The sequence below is a fragment of the Phyllobates terribilis genome, unplaced genomic scaffold (genome assembly GCF_046119375.1).
Source record: "Phyllobates terribilis strain yellow unplaced genomic scaffold, ASM4611937v1 Scaffold_10__3_contigs__length_209671492, whole genome shotgun sequence".
Lineage (NCBI taxonomy): Eukaryota > Metazoa > Chordata > Amphibia > Anura > Dendrobatidae > Phyllobates > Phyllobates terribilis.
Window position 1 is genome coordinate 139477187 of NW_027362770.1, and position 18305 is coordinate 139495491.

Genomic DNA, 18305 nt, shown 5'->3' on the forward strand with positions numbered 1-18305 from the left:
ATATGAACATTTTATATACGGTATATATATAATAAATCTAAAAAAAATAAACATATACTTTGTATATATATAAATATATATATATAAATATATATATATATATATATATATATATATATACAGTATATTCCCATAGGAGCATTGCATGGCCAATAAGTCTCCTTACCACAACTTGCTGCAAAGAAATACTTTACCCTTTGGAGCTTCTATGGAAGTGTTGTCTACAGTATATGTACATATATATATATATAATGTACATAATAAATATAAATAGTAAACAATATAATAAATATCAAAATGCAAACATAAATAATAATACATATGAACATTTTATATACATATGTTGTGCATATATATACATATAAATATTTATTACTTATTTTCTATGTATATATAAATATAAATAATAAGTAATAAATATAAACAATGTCACAAATATACAAATGCAAAAATAAGTAATAATACTAATAATAATAAATATAAACCAACATATATAGATTTATTTATTTTTTATCTCTTATTTATATAAAAAATAAAAAAAATAAATATAAACATGGACTGTAAATAAGTGCAATAATATACATGCAGTATATAACAAATCTAAAACTTAGATTATAATCTATATGAAAAAATCTATAAATTATTGCTGTATCCTTTCTTTTAAATGGTAACCAATAGGCATAAAGAATGAGATGCCCCTAGCCTATACTCCAAATGGGAACATAGCCTATGCCCTTTGCATGAAAGAAACAATATGTAACACATACAGCTCTGCTACATCTGCAGTGCATTCAATAGCAAAAGGCAGGTTTCCCCTTCTTTTGCAAGTGTCTTTGTGACAGAGGAGAGCACCCTCCTTTATATAGAGTGGCACAGGAGGGAGGAGTGGGTGCACATCTGAGCACTATAGGAGAGGGTGTGGGGGGTGCATTAGGGACAGGAGGATGGAGATTACCCTCAGCCACAGTACATTGGCTTCTAGCAGGAGGATGGAGAGAGGTTGGGGAATGTGAGGCAGTTGCTTGGCTACAGTAATAAAAGCACATTAGCATGATGGAGTGTGGAGGGAGAGAGTAATGTGTGTGCTAGTGTGTGTCTGTGTGTGAATGAGGAGGGCTTTCTCCCTTTCCTTCTGTGTTCAGTTAATCCTTCTGTCAGTTGATGTTAAGACAGCATTTTAAGAGCTGGATGGAGGAAGGAAGAGGCAGAGTGTAGCAGGGAGGCACAGAAGCCCAGGAACACAAGCCTTGTATTCAGCACCAAGGAGAGAGACACCAAAAACTGACAGCAGCATCAACAGATTCTCCCTCCAGCACCTCCACCAGCTCCACCACCATCATCATCAGCACCAACCCTTGGATTCTCAAGAAATAGGAAGAAGGCAAGAGGAAGGCCAAGGGATACAAGACACTTCAGGGGCAAGAAAAAAAAAGAAAAGAAAAAGAAAAAATCCAAAATCTTTGCTTGGGAAGTAGGGCTGATCCTTTTTCTCTCCGCCAATGCAAAAGGAAATATGCAGCACATCTTTGCCTTTATCTGCACCAGCTTCCTAGGGGCAGTACTTGGGGTCAATTTCCCCAATTTTCCAAACATTATCCAGATCGGTAAGTTTTGGTTTTTTTTCTTCATGTCTTAAAATGAAATTATTGAAAGGGGGGCTGGCAGTTAGGGGGTTAATGACGCCGAACAAGGTATTGCATTTTTTATGATGATGGTGGTTACAGTTTTGCTATTTGTTTATTTTTATTTGCTTTTTATTTGAATTCTATTGGAATGTGAAGCTAATTAAAATGGCCAAAGTTTGTGTGATGTATCCAGCACTTCCTGCTCACTCACAATAGCTGCCCCCATGATGCCCCCCATCTGCTTGGCCCTATCCCCCCACCCAGTTGCCCCCCCCCCACAACATTCATTTCCCCCGACACTAAATGCTACCAGCTTTGAATAACCCATTATGATGGTATTTGATGCTTCTCAATCACGACTCCTCTCTCCCACCCCCCACTCTAGGCATGCACAATTAACCCATTAGCTGCTGAGGAAAGGTGAGAAAGGGGGGGGTGGTGGTGGTGGGGAGCGGGCAGATGATAACAGATCTCATCTCATCTGTCACATAGGTGAAGTCTATTGTGGGTCATCATCATCATCACACCTATTGTATAACAAGGGGAAGGCTGGTTTTGTTCTTAGTTATCAGGGTCCTCCATTATTCCTGGGGGAAATTTAAAGGAATATGGTAAATAAGGGAAAGAAGAACTCATGGAGGATCTGAGCCTCATCTACAGGGCTGGGGAACATGCAGCAAACATTAATGGAGGAAGCACCTGTAACAGGTTATAGGGTCTGTACTGATAGTATGTCTAATGACATAATATATAGAGATAATAATAATGTTTACCTATCTACTAATTATCTACTTATTTAATCTCTATCTATTATATATCTATCTATCCAACTATATATCTAATATCTGTATATCCAATTATCTATCTATCAATCATATATCTATCTATCTAATATCTATCTATCATTCTATATATCCTTCTATCTATCTATCTATCATATATCTATCTATCTAATATCTATCTATCATTCTATATATCCTTCTATCTATCTATCTATCTATCTAACTACTAATTATATATTTATCATCTATCTATTAATATATCTAATATCTATCTTTCTATAAATCTATTTATCCATATATCTTTCCATCTATCTATCTATCATATATCTATTTATCTATCTAATATCTATATAGCTATCCTTCTATATATCCTTCTATCTATGCAACTATCCATCTATTTATCTATCTATTTCACTATATCTATCTCTTTCTATTATCTATCTATCTAATATCTGTCTATTTCTCTATCTATCTATCTATCTCTCATGTATGCAAAAAAATAGCTCAGCATAAGAAAATGGCTGTAATTCCAATCATATGGCTGTGAATCATCCCATTATTATGTCCACATTACATCTCTTGCTGCCTCCATTGAGGTCTCCCTTGGCCTATCCTAAGTAGGGGCTCATTCCTCCGTCACCACTTACACAGTCTCTTCCTCCACCACCTGTTAGCTGAATCTTCTAAGTCCTTGTCTACGCCTCCTGCTATCCTTACATCTACACCATATAGTGATCCACTCCTGCTAGAATTGGACCAGATCCTGGGGAGACAATAGTGCGGTATTTCCCAGAGATTACATTATGTATTATAATGGCAATACTAAACCATTTTGGTGCTTGCTCCCTATGAGACTCACAGGTTAGAGTCCCTCACTGTGCACATAAGGGGTTAACCTACGGTTGTCCTAAGCTTCGTATAGAGGTTTTCTCCCGTTTCTTATGTACCATGACGGGTGACCATTAACGTTCATTCCTATTGTGCATAAGCTGTTGTTGCTTTGTTTCTGTATTTGAAGGTGTTTTTCTCTTACATTGGCTTCGGTGCGATCCTTCCGCCAGTCACAATGCATCAGGCTCATCATGCTCGCTTGGTTTTCTACCTCAAGGGGATTTTGTTCCCAACCACCTGTGAGCAGTACCAGAGACAGTCTAGAGTTCCCCTTCTATGGTTACATGAAAATCCCTTATGTAACCTCAATATAATCCTTTAAAAATATTAAAAATTATGAACTGGATTGTCCACGTAGTTGGAAAAGTCGGCCATAAACGTATTTGCCTCAATCCCATAGGGGTTCGGATACTATTATGAAACTGGTTGTTAGGAGGACTTGAATCTATGGGATGGATCAGAAAAATGACGAAAGAGAACCAACTTCACCTAAAGAACCTAATAGATTCCTACAGGATTCCATCATGGTTTCTATTTTTTGTGGCATTTTTTCCAAAATCTTGAACAAAGCCTCCAACGCAGCTGTGAACACAGCCTAAAACCGTCCATTTAGTATCATAGACATATCCATTATCAGTAGTGATTGCTGTTTACAATCAGATCATAAATTATCTATGACCATCTAAGAAAAAGTACCATGACATCACCATGATCTGAACTGAGCTCTGCTGCATCCGGTCAATTAACCCTACTACCAGTCATTTCCTTGGCTTGTCAACAACCAAATAATCCCCTACTTTACATACAATTCAACCAGATTGTAACCAATCTCTTTCATCCTGACCTACTTAGAGCCTACGAGACCTATAGGGTTCACAGCTCATAATTACCACCAGTCATGTTCCATTATTCCGGATACTTTTTCTCTGTGCTATCCCCCCAGATCTACGCCTGCTCCACTTTCCCAGCTTCTATATGCTTTGATTCTAAGTGTACAAGCAACATGTTGATAAAGCACATTATAACGCTTGGGGTTGGCGGAGGAAGTAATTTGTGTTTGCAGTGTAGAAGCATGTCCAGAGCGGAGGAGACATACAGATGCCCCGTGGCACACTGCCTCATGCATTATTTCATGTTTGAAGCCATTGATTTTAAAAGAAAATGACTTGCTTCTTTTTTTTTTTTTCTGATGGTGAAAAATAGTGGAAAGGCGTTTATTGTTTTGTGTGTTGCTCCAGAGGACAACAATGGATTAGAATTTAAGGAAAAACTGGGTAGACATGAAAAAAAGGCAAATCGGTAAAAGTGAGAAACGGAAAGATGTAAGATAGATAGATAGACAGAAGGTAGAATAGATAGAATAGAGATAGATAAAATAAATAGATATACGTAGATAGATTAGATAGATAGATAGATAGATAATAGATAGAAGGTAGAATAGATAGATAAAATAAATAGGGGTGGTTACAGTAGATAGATAATAGATAGATAGAAGGTAGAATAGAGATAGATAAAATAAATAGGTACAGATAGATTAGACAGACAAGCAGATAGGAGGATAGATAGATGGATAGACAGATGGATAGATAGATAGATAGATAGATAGACAGATAGATAGATAATAGATAGATAGATAGATAGATAGAAGGTAGAATAGATAGAATAGAGATAGATAAAATTAATAGATATAGATAGATTAGATAGACAGATAGATAGATAATAGATAGATAGAAGGATAGATAGATAGATACATAGATAGACAGATAGATAGAAGGCAGATAGAATAAATAGATAGATAGATATGAGATTGATAGATAGAAATATAAATACATAGATAGATAGAGAGGTGAACATATATAGTGAAATAGCTACATACAATTCTGCTGCATGCAAGTCCTAACCACTGTAGATACATGTGCATAAACTGGCTTTCCACGCATAAAAAACATCATCTCGAGATCTGAAAAAAATAGTATTTTTCTCCGCATTAAATATCTATTTTTTAAAATAAAAGGAATTCCATTGGTAATTTATAGCAATTAAAAATATCTTATTCTACAGATTTGGACTTTCCGGTTTATCTTGTTTGTGGTCAGTAAAAAAAAAATCATAGAATTATCCTTTCCAAACTGGGATGTCAGTTCAGCATTGTAAAAGTTGTTTCTCAAAAAAAAAGCTTAGAAATTTCCATATGATGATGCAATATAGGCAGGATTTTTACATCATTCATGATGAACGTTGGAAATTGGCATGACTATACCTGGAAATTGGGATTGGGGTGACTATACCTGGAAATTGGGATTGGGGTGACCATGCCTGGAAATTGGGATTGGAGTGACCATGCCTGGAAATTGGGATGACCGTAGACAGGCAGATGTCTCACCAACACCAATGGTCACTTAACTGTCTTCAGACCACCATGAAAAAGTTTACAGATGTTGTTTGCCCAACCACCAAAAACTCTTGATGGCCATTTCTTATGGTCATCATAAATGGTCTTTATTTCTGCCAATTGAATGTTCAACTGGTCATCAAGTTGTCGAATAAAATGAAACCATCTATAATGGCGGTATCCCTTTCACAGAGAGATCAAAGCGAATTTGTGGATTGTTCCACTAGACAAATATATATCTGTAGAGCTAACATGATTTCCAAAATCTAGTGTATGAAAGGTGCAATGTTTTTGAATTTCCTCCACGATAAGTTTTAATCTGCTCTTAAGTCCCTACAGGCATTTAATTACAACCCTAGTTCTGGATGGGTATTTTTTGGTGGGAACCACGAATGACCAAATGAACATGGAGATGTCTTTCTCCTTGTGGTTTTCCAGGAGTTATTGAGCCAAAATTCCACCTGACCTCTGATTTCAAGAAGGATTGACGTTAATGTATGGATCAAAGAGGATAGTACCGACATTCATCTGGTAGTAATGTTCTATTCTTGGTGAGATTTTGAGTTCGGAGAAGAATTTTCTTTCAACTGTAGTATTATTTGGGTTAATTTTAAGGATTTTTTTTGTTCGAGATTGAACAGAATATGTCTTCTTGGAAAGTGAACACAGAGAATTGATGGATTATTGACCCCTGCAAATGTTTTTCTGTGAATCAGATTGATCTTAACATTCATTTTACAACTGAGCTCTGTATGTTACAGGCCAGAAGGAATGACTTGCGGTTAGACTACATTGCGTTTAACCACTTTGTGCCTACGGGACGTGAAATACCAATAATAGTATCAAAATTAGCAATGCTGTGGCCCAAAAGTTTTTGAAAACAGGCAATATGAAGGATTTCAAAGTGGTTTTCACATCTCATAAAGGAGGACTAGTAAATACCATAAAATTATGACTGGTAGGAATCCATCTTTGAGAACCTCACCAATTTTGAGGATGATGGGGACACAATACTGGTGTAGAGCTATGTCTTCTGTCAGGTGGTCGGATGATGATCTGCAGCCAAAAACAGTCAGGGGGGTGCAATGCTTCACCCGTGCTGCATTTATTTTTAGGATTGACCAGAGTTCAATTATTATGGGATGGCATTTCCTAAATATTTGCCATCCCTTATTAGATGGGATAACCTAGGATATGCTATCAATTTGTGACTGGTGGGGATCCATCTTTGAGAACCTCACCAATTCTGAGGATGAAGGGGACACTTTACTGGTGTAGAGCTCTGTCTCCTGCACAGTTGAGCTCCTGAGCATGCTACAGTTCTCTGTACAGCTGGGGGCTCTAGATGATGATCTGCGGGAAAAAACTGTGAGGGGGGCGCAGTGCTTCACTAGTTCCCGTATTGATTTTCAGGATTGATGGAAATTCAATTATATGGTATTGCCTAAACAATTGCCATCTCTTGATTAGATGGATAACGTAGGATATGCCATCAATTTATGACTGGTGGGATCCATCTTTGTGAACCTCACCAATTCTGAGGATGAAGAGGACACAGCACTGGCATAGTGCTATGTCCCCTTCTAATGTCTTCCTGCACGGGGGGGCGCTAACTGAGATGTCACTACAGTTTTTTGCAGAGTGGGTGTCCGGAAGCTAATCTGCAGGGAAAAAACAGTAAAGGGGATGCAGTGCTGCACCCCTTCATTTACAGGATCCCTGGGGAGTCCAGTTAGAAAGTGATGGCTTTTCATAACCATATGATATCACTTTATGAGACGGGATAACCCTTTCAATTCAATTACACAATTAGCCTTGCATGATGAGATGTCGGCGTTGATGTCAGTGTTGATAGGTCTTATGACTCATAGGAAATTTTTACTGTGCGAAAATTTAAGAGACATGGAGGAATGACACATCCATTATAAGACATAGATAAAATGTAAAGGGTTGGTCCATATTTTTATTATTTTTATTTTTTTCATAAAATGAGAGTAATTTAATGAGTTACTATGTGCACTATATTCGGAAATAATGTGCACCACAAAGACCACCCAGGAGCAGGTTGTATTTATGATACTTCCTCCGTTGATGTTGACTTTTTCTTTGGTATCTCCCAACTTTGATGAGAAATGGAAACAATGGAGATACCCAGAGCTTTCGAGGTACCGTTGTAGCAGGAAAAAAAAATAAGTTTGATTTTTCTTGTGGTGGTGTTGAGTTATTAGGCAATATCCTAATTGATATCCAAATTAAAAAAAATGAGAGCAACTTATAAAGTAGATGTTGGCTTATTCTTTTATCGTAAATCAGTAGTACATGTAAAAATAAGAAACTTTGTAATATATTTTAAATAAATACGCCCTTAGTGCCCTTGGAGGACAGTTGACGTTATCTCTCTGGTGTTTGCTTAAGCTAAGTGTATCCCCTTTGTTTGTTTACTTTGTTGTCTTTAGTTTGTAGTGGGGCCTGACTAGTGCTCACCCCGTCCCCCTCTATATCTAGGGCCTAGCTCTAAGGATATTCAGGGATTAGGTTCCTGCTCGGCAATAGGTGTGGAACCTATATAGGGATGATAGGGTAGGCAGGGTGATATTAGATCTGCCTAGGGGTCTCCACTCCCCCTTTCACTTGTTGTTAGGCTCCCTTCCCCCTCTTCCCATCATTGTACACCTATTCCTTCCCTCACCTTGCTTGACACTCCTGGACAGATCATTCATTCTCAAAATTCTCAATTTACAGGTAAAATTTTTCTTCAGTGAATATAGACTTTCTTATTACTGAGCTAGGAAATGAAAGTTGGTGCTCATAAAGTTCTATGCAGAACTACAACTGTCGTTTCAGGAGAACTTGCAGCAGAATGTCTGTGTCACCTCTAGCTCCTCTCTCCCAAAAATGTAAAAGAACCAACTGCCATTTCCTATTTCAGTAACGGTAAAATCTGTCTTCACTGAATACAGATTTTATAGATTTTACCCATGAATTGAGAATGAAAAATTAATCCCGGAGGAGAAAGAAGCAGATTTCTCCTATAAGACATTTTACAAAGTTGCCTTTTTTCATGTGCATAATTGATTTATGGAATGAAAATTAAAATGACGGTTACGCTTAAAGAGAACTTGACAGCTGATCCAGGGGCAGTGTATCAGACACTGAGTGTGTCATTTCAGCCATGTTTCAGAAAAAAAAATAGTTTATAAGCCACCGGAGACCAAACCGCACAGGAGGCTAGTCAGATAGGCGGATCCTTGGCAGCTTCTCCCCGCCCGCTTCCAGTGACTGATAGGTTTCTCCTTGATTGCGCATACAGGGAGAGACTGGTTACTCCAGTGTAGTTGGCAGAGAGAAGCCATCGGGGACCTGCCTGTCTGACTAGTCTCAAGTACAGATCGACCACCCAACATCAGGTTTTATTATATATCATACTACAGTTCCTTCCATTGGTGTCTCAAAACGTACGATGTCAAAAATTTCTAAGCATTGGTAGAATATGTTAAGATGTAAGTAGACCAAAAATATATAAAATATTTAGAATTATTTTACTATGTGGTCCGGTTTGTCTAAGAACAAGACAGCCACAAAGTCAAGCTGAAATCCAGGTCTTCTGTTTCCAACCATCCCAATTCCTGCCCTTACAAAGCTTTTCAAAAAACAGAAATATCAATATTTTTACAACCAGAGTTTGACATTTTTTCTTAAAGAGCTGGGACATTCCTTACGAGATTACTGAAGATGGTTCTTGTGCTACGACCTTCCATGTTCAATCTTCTGTACATAAATGTGAAAAAAAAAAAAATTAAGTCCCCAGTTCCTTAAAGTGTTTGAAATCAATAGGAATCATAGAAATATTCATAAAGAAAATTGACTATTTTTGGTCTATATTAGCTGCAATATCAATGAGTCAACTGGTCAACCTATAAAATATTTGTTTCCACTTACACTTTCCCCTCTTAGCTTACTTTTATAAAAGCTACCTGCAATGAAGTTTCTGGATTGAGTCTTCTCACTTGCTATGGGAACACAAGCTACATTTCTGTCTTCTTCATTCTTTTAGCGATGACTTGACATGACGTCACCCTGGTTCCTTAAGGCAAGACAAAACCATGAGAATCCTAACATCCTGGCTTTAGATTGGCTTTATTGTCAAGCGAACGATGGCTGAATTACAATTTCAAATCTTGTTTTCCTTCCTGGAGTTGTCAGCTGTGTTTGATTTTTTTTTTCTTTTTCTGCTTTGTTGCCTTCAGGCCTTTGGGACGTGTTCTCGAAAGTATGCTGGGCTTGTGGATTAATAGGGTGACTGGAGTGATCATCGCTGCTAACCCTTTCAGGCTAAAACAAATATATGTTGATCTCAGTAGTTATTTTCTTATATGAATGAAAGATTTATAAGATTTAATGATAGTAAACCTGAATGGGTCAACTATGGAAGATGTTCTGAAGGCCTCATATTCCTCAAAGAAGAATAAGGAAAAAAATTGATTTTCACTTCTTCGTATGTAGAATTTTCCTCCTCGTCTGAAGAGCACCAATCACTACCAGTCAGAAGTAGGGCTCATGTATGGGCACTTCCCTTTACTTTAGACTTGTTCCCATCAAGAAGTGCCTTGAATGAGCCTGAGGGTGACTCAATGGAGCACTCTCTGTCCTTCTTTGACACTCATTCATTCAACATTTGATGCACGTCCCGGTCTCTAGAGTGGCACTTTAGGGAGTAAGTAATGATTGCGTTGGCATCATTAGAACCATTTAGCACTTTTACATTTTTAAGTAGAATTCCCATTCTGCACCCCTGCCTCCTTTTTCTAAATATTGTAAAAACAGAACTGTGAAAATTAGGTGTGTACACGAATAGGTCATCAGATCGGTTGAGATTTGACTTGGTGCGAATATATTCATACTTCCCAATCCATCGGGCACAACAGAGATCTATGGCCGCTGCACAGGAGAGGGAGTACTGTTTCTTACCTGCTGGCAGCTCTTCTTTTGATTAGCTTGCCTTACATGTTGTCACATGTGCATTGCGCCACAACATCCATGACATGCCAGGCTGGCCAGCACCCTCCATGTTCAACTGTTTGCAGCTCCTACGACAGGCGGAAGTAAATGGTGTACAAAGCCGACACATCACAGCTGCTTACACTGTGTAATGACCATCCTTGAGTACTGCTGCTCAGATCCTAGTGAAGTGATGAGATGATCTGAGGATCGTCACTACACAGTGTATAGCGCTATGGTGTCACGACTCTGTGTATTTTGTAATTCTGGCTTCTATGGGATCTGCAAACATCTGATTGCCAATGGTTCCTGGTGTTGTACACCTATTGATGAGTCTTTGAGCGTCTTGGAACTACACCTCCCTCTTAACTTGGAAATTTATAGCATTGTCTACAACAGTGTTCCCCAACTCCAGTCCTCAAGGCTCACCAACAGGTCATGTTTTCAGGATTTCCTTAGTATTGCACAGGTGATAATTCCATCACCTGAACAGGCAATAATTCCATCACCTGTGCAATACTAAGGAAATCCTTAAAACATGACCTAGTGGTGGGCATTGAGGACTGGAGTTGGGGAACACTGGTCTACAACACAGCACAAACATAACGTTATTACCAGAATTCTTCTTGCTATCAGAATAATTTTTGTTATTTTAGGCTAGCCATAGACATTAGATAGACATTATGGTGAAACCGACCAATGCCAATAGAGATCAAAATCTAGATTAAGTTTCTAGGGGGTGACGATGTCTGCCACCGTACATTGATGATGGTGGGGTCATGGCAGATAATTTTTAGGTGAGCAATCACTTCCGGTATGTCATGTCTAGCTCCAGCTTATGACTTAACACAAGGCCGTAGCCCGTGTTGTGTCTAAATAGTGATATATAGGGCACTGTATGAGTCAGAGGGCCACATAGAAAAGATTAAAATGGGGCTCTTTCTAGTGTTATTGAAAATCAAAAAAAACGAGCTGCTTCACTCTTCCCCCCTGCCAGGGACTTTTGCAGTGACTCATGAATTGTGCAAACAAAATTGACCTCCTGTTTATATATAGAGATTAGAAGGATTCAGCCAGTCAGTTTTGAATTACGTAAAATCATAGACCTAATGGAAAAGAGAATAATTAACTGGGTATAAAGGCAAAATGAGCAGTTGTAATTGCACAGTGCTATGTAATATGATGATTGCAATATATTAAGAGAATAACAATTTTGATGGGAGGAGTGCTTCTTTAAGATGAGCCTAATGATTTTTCTTAATTTGACAGGGAGACCACCAAGCTCATCGTAAGTCGAAGGTCCATCTCTGAGCTCTATCATATGCAGGAGGTGGAAATGGGGTCAATTGGTTAATTAAGGTCTTATTCCTTAGGCACTTCCCAACAAAGTCAATGGCTGCTCTATAACGTGATGGTCCTCCTGGTGCTAGTAAACACCACCCTCCCACTAATCATCTAAGAGAGAAGGACTTGGCGCTTTTTGCAACTATGGTCTTTGCTTAAGCGAAATCCCTACATCTTTGCTGTAGAATTTGTGAAAACATTCACAGATTTCCATCACCTATTAAAATATGGGGTCCACTGGCTCCCCTCTTCAGGAGCCCCCTAATGTATTGCCTCTCTGGGAAATATGCTCTTGATATGAGCACCCATTGACTTTGTCATTGGACTTTTTGGAAGTGCCTAAAAATGAGGAGCTTGGTGTGCTTATGAAAAGTTTTAGAGTTGGACCTTCCCATTGCATGCTAATGAAAAGTTTTAGAGATGGACCTTCCCATTGCATGCTTATGAAAAGTTTTAGAGATGGACATTCACATTGCATGCTTATGAAAAGTTTTAGAGATGGACCTTTACATAAAGATGAGCTTGAGGGTCTTGTCAATTTTTTTTGTGGCCAAAACTCTCACCTATGTAGAAATCTCAGTGTCTTAAAGGGAATCTTAAGATTTTGGTGGCGGTCAGATGATACAGTAGTGAAAGGTGACCGGTGTGTAGGTATCACTCGTAGTGGGAGACGGCACCAGAGAAGAACGTTCTCTGGAGTTGAGCGGTTTAGCATAAGATAGGTAATTTGGTAAAGTGTGGTGCGCTGGCAAAAGAGGTTTAGAGTTGAATAGTTGGCAAATAAAATTACCTTTATTAGATTCCACAGACTGATAGATCACAAACTGGTTTTCTCCTTCGGACTGGAGCCCTTGCCGAATTCCTATCTTAAAGGGAACCTTTCATGTTGTACATATAGTCCGATCATTGAAATAGCACTGTCAATTGAAGGGCAAGTTGAGCAGATGATATATGGGTTTGTTGGAAAAGGCTCAGTATAGCGTTTAAAACTTTTTACAAATTTTGTTCATTGAAATCCCAAATGTTTGCATGCATGAGTCCAGATGGTGGTCCTATGTCTGCATGCACAGTCATACAGGGATGACTTACAATCACTAGAGGGACTTCCCACTGGACTCATACATATAAACACCTGGGATTTCAACAACAAAAAAATACAAGTGATACTGAAATGTATATCAATCTGACCAGCTCCTCCATACCTTGTTCAACACGATAGGTTCCCTTTAAGTCTGTTAGCCATACAATGAAGTGTTATCTAACAGAGATGTAATCAGCAGCTCCCATGAATATGTAGAAATAAGAAATAATTTGAACACTCAATGTGGGCGTTTTACTTCTATATAAATGAATACTGTTGATGAAACCCAATCTGAAGAGTTAGCCAGATGGTGAGTCGGAAGACGAATAACAAGCCAAGTAATTTCTAGCTGTCAATCTAATTTTTTGCCTTTATAAAAATTAAATTGGCATTTTCTATCGAGCTGAAATTGATGCCATTAAAATTGGTCCTTACATTGCAATAGCCAGACCTATTTGTTACCATTGACTTGATATACGTACGACTGCCAAAGGAAGAGATAAGTCGATCAAGTGCTGACTTTTGTCCTTCTTCCTCTAGGATCTTTTTTCTATATTTCGATGGGAAATAATTTCATATGCACCATTAGTATGGACCATGCAACTGCTATGGTGATGTCACGGGTGTGTCAGAGGTGACAGACAGTCGCCCTGCAGTGGTTTGCAGGAGATCTCCACGTTTGGCAATGCAGACAGCTGCCTATATAGCAGGCTGTCTTTAGGACCCAGCGACTACCTCCCTCTGTCCTGGGTGTATATATACCTGATCTCTCCAGGTGGGCATCGCCGGTTATACTCATTTCTACTTGGAACTTGGCTGACGCAGCATCACGTCTTCTCTGGAGTCTTGAGGCCGTGTGCTCTGTTGGAGTTCTTCTAAAGCTGAGTTGTTGTTTCCCTGTGTTGTCTTCCCCCTTTGTCTTTAGAGTGCTAGGGGAGGTTGACTAGTGCTCATCTCCTTCTACCCCCAGCTATAGCCTTATGCCAGGGATAGTAGGGCAAGGCACGTGATCGGCAACAGCTGCGGAGGCTGCATAGGGATTGTAGGGATGTTAGAGGGAGACAGGGTGACGCTAGTCCAGATTAGGAGGTCACCTCTTCCCCCTTTCCCTAGTGACTGGGCTCCCTTTCCCTTTACCCTCTGTGTTGCAGTCACACCTAGCGTGACTCTCTGTGTTGCACTCACACCTGGCGTGACATTGTAACCGGCCGAGCACGTTTTGAAAAAAAAAAAAAAGCGACACAAGATTGACATTTTTTTTTTCTCTTTGTGTGTTTTTGGGCATGCACCTTTTTTTTCCCTTACTCCCTTTAGTATTGGATCAGTTGCAGAGCTCGCAGAGCAGTTCCGCTGTCTGTCTCTGGAGGTGAATGACCTCCACTGTGGGGTTCAGCAGTATTAGCGGTTACAGGCCGCCAATGTGAGGGTCTCTGCAGGTAGGCCTATCCAGCCTGAACCCAAGGTTGCCCTACCGGACAGGTTTTCAGGACGTAGGGACAGGTTTTTTGTGTTTAAGGAGGCATGCAAATTGTATTTCAAGCTTCGTCCCTACTCCTCCGGTAATGAGGAGCAATGGATTGGTATTGTGATCTCTCTACTGCAGGGAGATCCTCAGTCGTGGGCGTTTTCGTTACCGCAGGATTCGGTTTGTCTCCAATCTGTGGAGGGTTTTTTTTGAGCTCTTGCCCTCATCTATGATGACCCTGACTGAGTCGCCTTGGCTGAGTCTAAGCTACGTCGCCTTCAGCAGGGGTTTCAGTCAGTGGAAATGTACAGTTCGGAATTCAGTAGATGGGCAACAAATTCCAAATGGAATGACTCAGCCCTTAAAAGTCAATTTTGTGAGGGGCTAACAGATTAGTTGAAAGATGCCTTGGCTGTATATGATACCCCTCAGTCCTTGGAGGCTGCCATGTCTTTGGCCATACGTCTGGATAGGTGCCTTCGGGATAGACGGGTGCGATCTCCTTCTCCGGGGCCTTCTTGTCGGGGTTGTGTACCTTTGCCAAGAGAGTAGCCTGGGGGTGAACCAGTACTGGGGGAGGTGGAGGAACCTATGCAGTTAGGGGGTGTCTCTACATCATACATCTCCCCTGTGATTTGCAAGAAAAAAGGCGTAGGTTTATTTTGGGTGAAAAAGGGACACGTTGTTGGTACCTGTCCTTCAATTCCTAAACAAAAAGAGACTCGATTAACTCTTGGTAGTCTGGAGTTGGATAAACAAGGGGTGCATTTGTGGCCAAACTGCAGTTCCGGCTTTGTCCTGACTGCAGAGGTGGTGCTAGAGAGCAAAATCGAAAACATTTCTGTGTTTGTTGACAGTGGAACCGAGGTCAGTATGGTTGATGCTGAGTTTGTGAAAACTCATGGTCTCGCTTGGTGTGCTTTAGCTGAACCTATTTCCACCTTTTCCATTGACTTGGCGCAACTTGCACAGAAAGCATTTACTCAGATTGTACATAATGTAAAACTGAGGGTGGGGTCAGTTGATTGTGAAATCATTCCTTGATATGTTTTGGAGAATCTCCCTACTCCAATTGTTTTAGGTATCCCCTGGCTTGTTAAACTTCGATTCGTGGATTGGCAAGCGGGGGAGATTATTGAATGGGGAGATTACTGCCATGAGAACTGTCTGAATGTTTCCATTACTGCTGTCTCTGCGGAGATACTGCCTGCTTTTCTGTCTGATTTTGTGGACGTTTTTTCTGAGAAGGGGTGTCAGGATTTGCCTCCTCATCATGCTTATGACTGTCCTATTAACCTGACCCCTGGAGCTAAACTACCGAAGTCCAGACTGTATAATCTTTCTGGCCCTGAGAGACAAGCCATGAAGGATTTCATTGCTGAAAGTCTGGAGAAGGGACATATCAGACCCTCATCTTCGCCCGTGGCGGCAGGGTTCTTCTTTGTGAAGAAAAAAGATGGCGGTCTACGTCCCTGTTTAGATTTTCGGGAATTAAATCAAATTACCTTCCGTGATCCCTACCCTCTTCCTCTGATTCCTGATTTGTTCAGCCAAGTTGTGGGAGCTAAGGTATTCTCCAAGTTGGATTTAAGGAGAGCCTACAATCTGGTTAGAATTAGAGAAGGGAACGAATGGAAGACAGCGTTCAATACCCCGGAAGGTCATTTCGAGAGTCTGGTTATGCCTTTTGCTTGACCAATGCACCTGCGGTATTCCAGCATTTCATAAATGATATTTTTCATCATTTGGTGGGGAGGTTTGTGGTGGTCTATCTGGACAATATTTTGGTTTATTCACCTGATTTTGAGATCCATCGGGGGCATGTTAAGCAGGTGCTCCAGATAATAAGGGATAACAAACTCTATGCCAAACTAGAGAAATGTGTTTTCTCTGTTCAGGAGGTGCAGTTTTTGGGGTACTTGTTGTCATCTTCATGTTTTCGGATGGATCCGGAGAAGATCCGTGCAGTCCTTAACTGGGAACGTCCCAAGAACCTGAAGACCCTACAATGTTTTCTGGGCTTTACTAATTTTTACAGGAAATTCATCCAAAATTATTCTGTTGTAGTGAAACCCTTTACTGACATGACTAAGAAGAGGTCTGATTTTTCCAAATGGTCGGATGCTTCCCTCCTGGCTTTTTCTTCCTTAAAGAATTAATTTGTCACTGCACTTATACTCAGTCAATCCAATGTTTCTCAACCCTTTATTGTGGAGGTCGATGCTTCGGATGACGGGATTGGGGCTGTGATGTCTCAGGGTTCGTTGCCTGGTAAATGGCGTCCTTTTCTAAAAAATTGTCTTTGGCTGAGAGAAATTATGACGTGGGTAATAGGGAACTTTTGGCGATCAAATTGGCGTTCAAGGAATGGCGACACTGGTTGGAGGGGGCTGTCCATCCTATTACTGTTATGACTGACCATAAGAACCTGTGATATCTCCAGTCAGCTAAACGTCTCAACCTTAGGCAAGCCAGATGGTCTCTGTTTTGTACTAGATTCAATTTTGTTGTCACTTTTCGTCCAGGGGTCAAAAACGTCAAGGCTGATGCTTTGTCCTGGAGCTTCCCTGGTTGTGGTAACCATGAGAACCCTGCTCCAATATTACAGAAAGGGGTAGTTATTTTGGCTCTTTTTCCTGAACTGGAGGGGGAGGTGCTGGAGGCTCAGGGGGACGCCCCTGCCTCCTGCCCTTCAGGAAAGTAATTTGTACCACCTCATCTGCGCCATAAAGTAATCAAGCAACATCATAACTTTGTGTTTGCTGGGAATCCAGGTGGTAAGGCAACCGCGGACCTCCTCTCTCGTCATTTTTGGTTGCCGGGGTTGCATCGAGATGTAATTGAACACGTACCTGCTTGTAGTATTTGCGCACGTTCTAAGGCTTCGCACACCGGTCCGTCTGGTACTCTTCTTCCGCTACCTATCTCTAGCAGGCCATGGACACACTTGTCCATGGATTTTATTACTGACCTGCCGGTTTCTGCAGGCAAAACAGTGGATTTGGTCGTAGTAGATAGGTTCAGTAAAATGGTTCACTTTGTCGCATTACCTGCACTTCCCAATGCCAAGACACTTGCTCAGGTATTCATAAATGAGATTGTGGAGCTTCATGGGGTTCCCTCCGATGTAATGTCTGATCAGGGGACCCAGTTTGTTTCCAAGTTCTGGAAGGCATTCTGTTCTCGACTGGGTGTGCAGCTGTCCTTTTCCTCTGCCTTCCACCATCAGTCTAATGGTCAGACCGAGCATGTCAATCAGAACTTGGAGACATACCTCAGGTGTTTTGTCTCCAAAAATCAGGAGGATTGGGCATCCTACTTACCACTGGCAGAATTTGCCATCTATAATCATCGTCGAGAATCCTCTGGCAGGTCACCGTTCTTCGGTGCATATGGTTATCATCCACAGTTTGGTACCCTCAGTGGGGGTGGAGCTTCAGGAGTTCCTGAGGAGGAACGGTTTGCTCCGTCACGCTCCTCGGTATGGCTCAGAGTAATTTAAAGACGGGAGAAAGGTATAAATGTATGGCTGACAGAAAACGCTTGCCAAGTCCGGACCTGAATGTGAATGACTTTGTGTGCTTGTCTACCAGAAATATAAAATTGAAAGTTACTTCTTGGAAGCTGGGATCTAGGTTTATTGGTCCCTATAAAATAACCGCCGTCATTAACCCAACAGCGTTTCGTCTTGAACTTCCTCAGGCCCTTAAGGTCCACGTGTTCCATA

General features: G+C 40.4%; 1 protein-coding gene across 5 annotated transcripts in view; it reads left to right on the forward strand.

Annotated features, from left to right (window-relative positions):
* The first annotated feature begins 868 nt into the window (after positions 1-868).
* Positions 869-18305, forward strand: part of GRIA1 (glutamate ionotropic receptor AMPA type subunit 1) — a 375264-nt gene continuing 357827 nt past the window's right edge. For 4 of the 5 annotated variants that reach the window (XM_073649840.1, XM_073649841.1, XM_073649842.1 and 1 more), the window contains exon 1: positions 869-1604. In XM_073649840.1, coding sequence (XP_073505941.1) covers positions 1514-1604 — 91 coding nt within the window. In that variant the 5' untranslated portion in view covers positions 869-1513. The remainder of the gene's footprint in view (positions 1605-18305) is intronic. The other variant, XM_073649844.1, reaches the window with a different exon arrangement.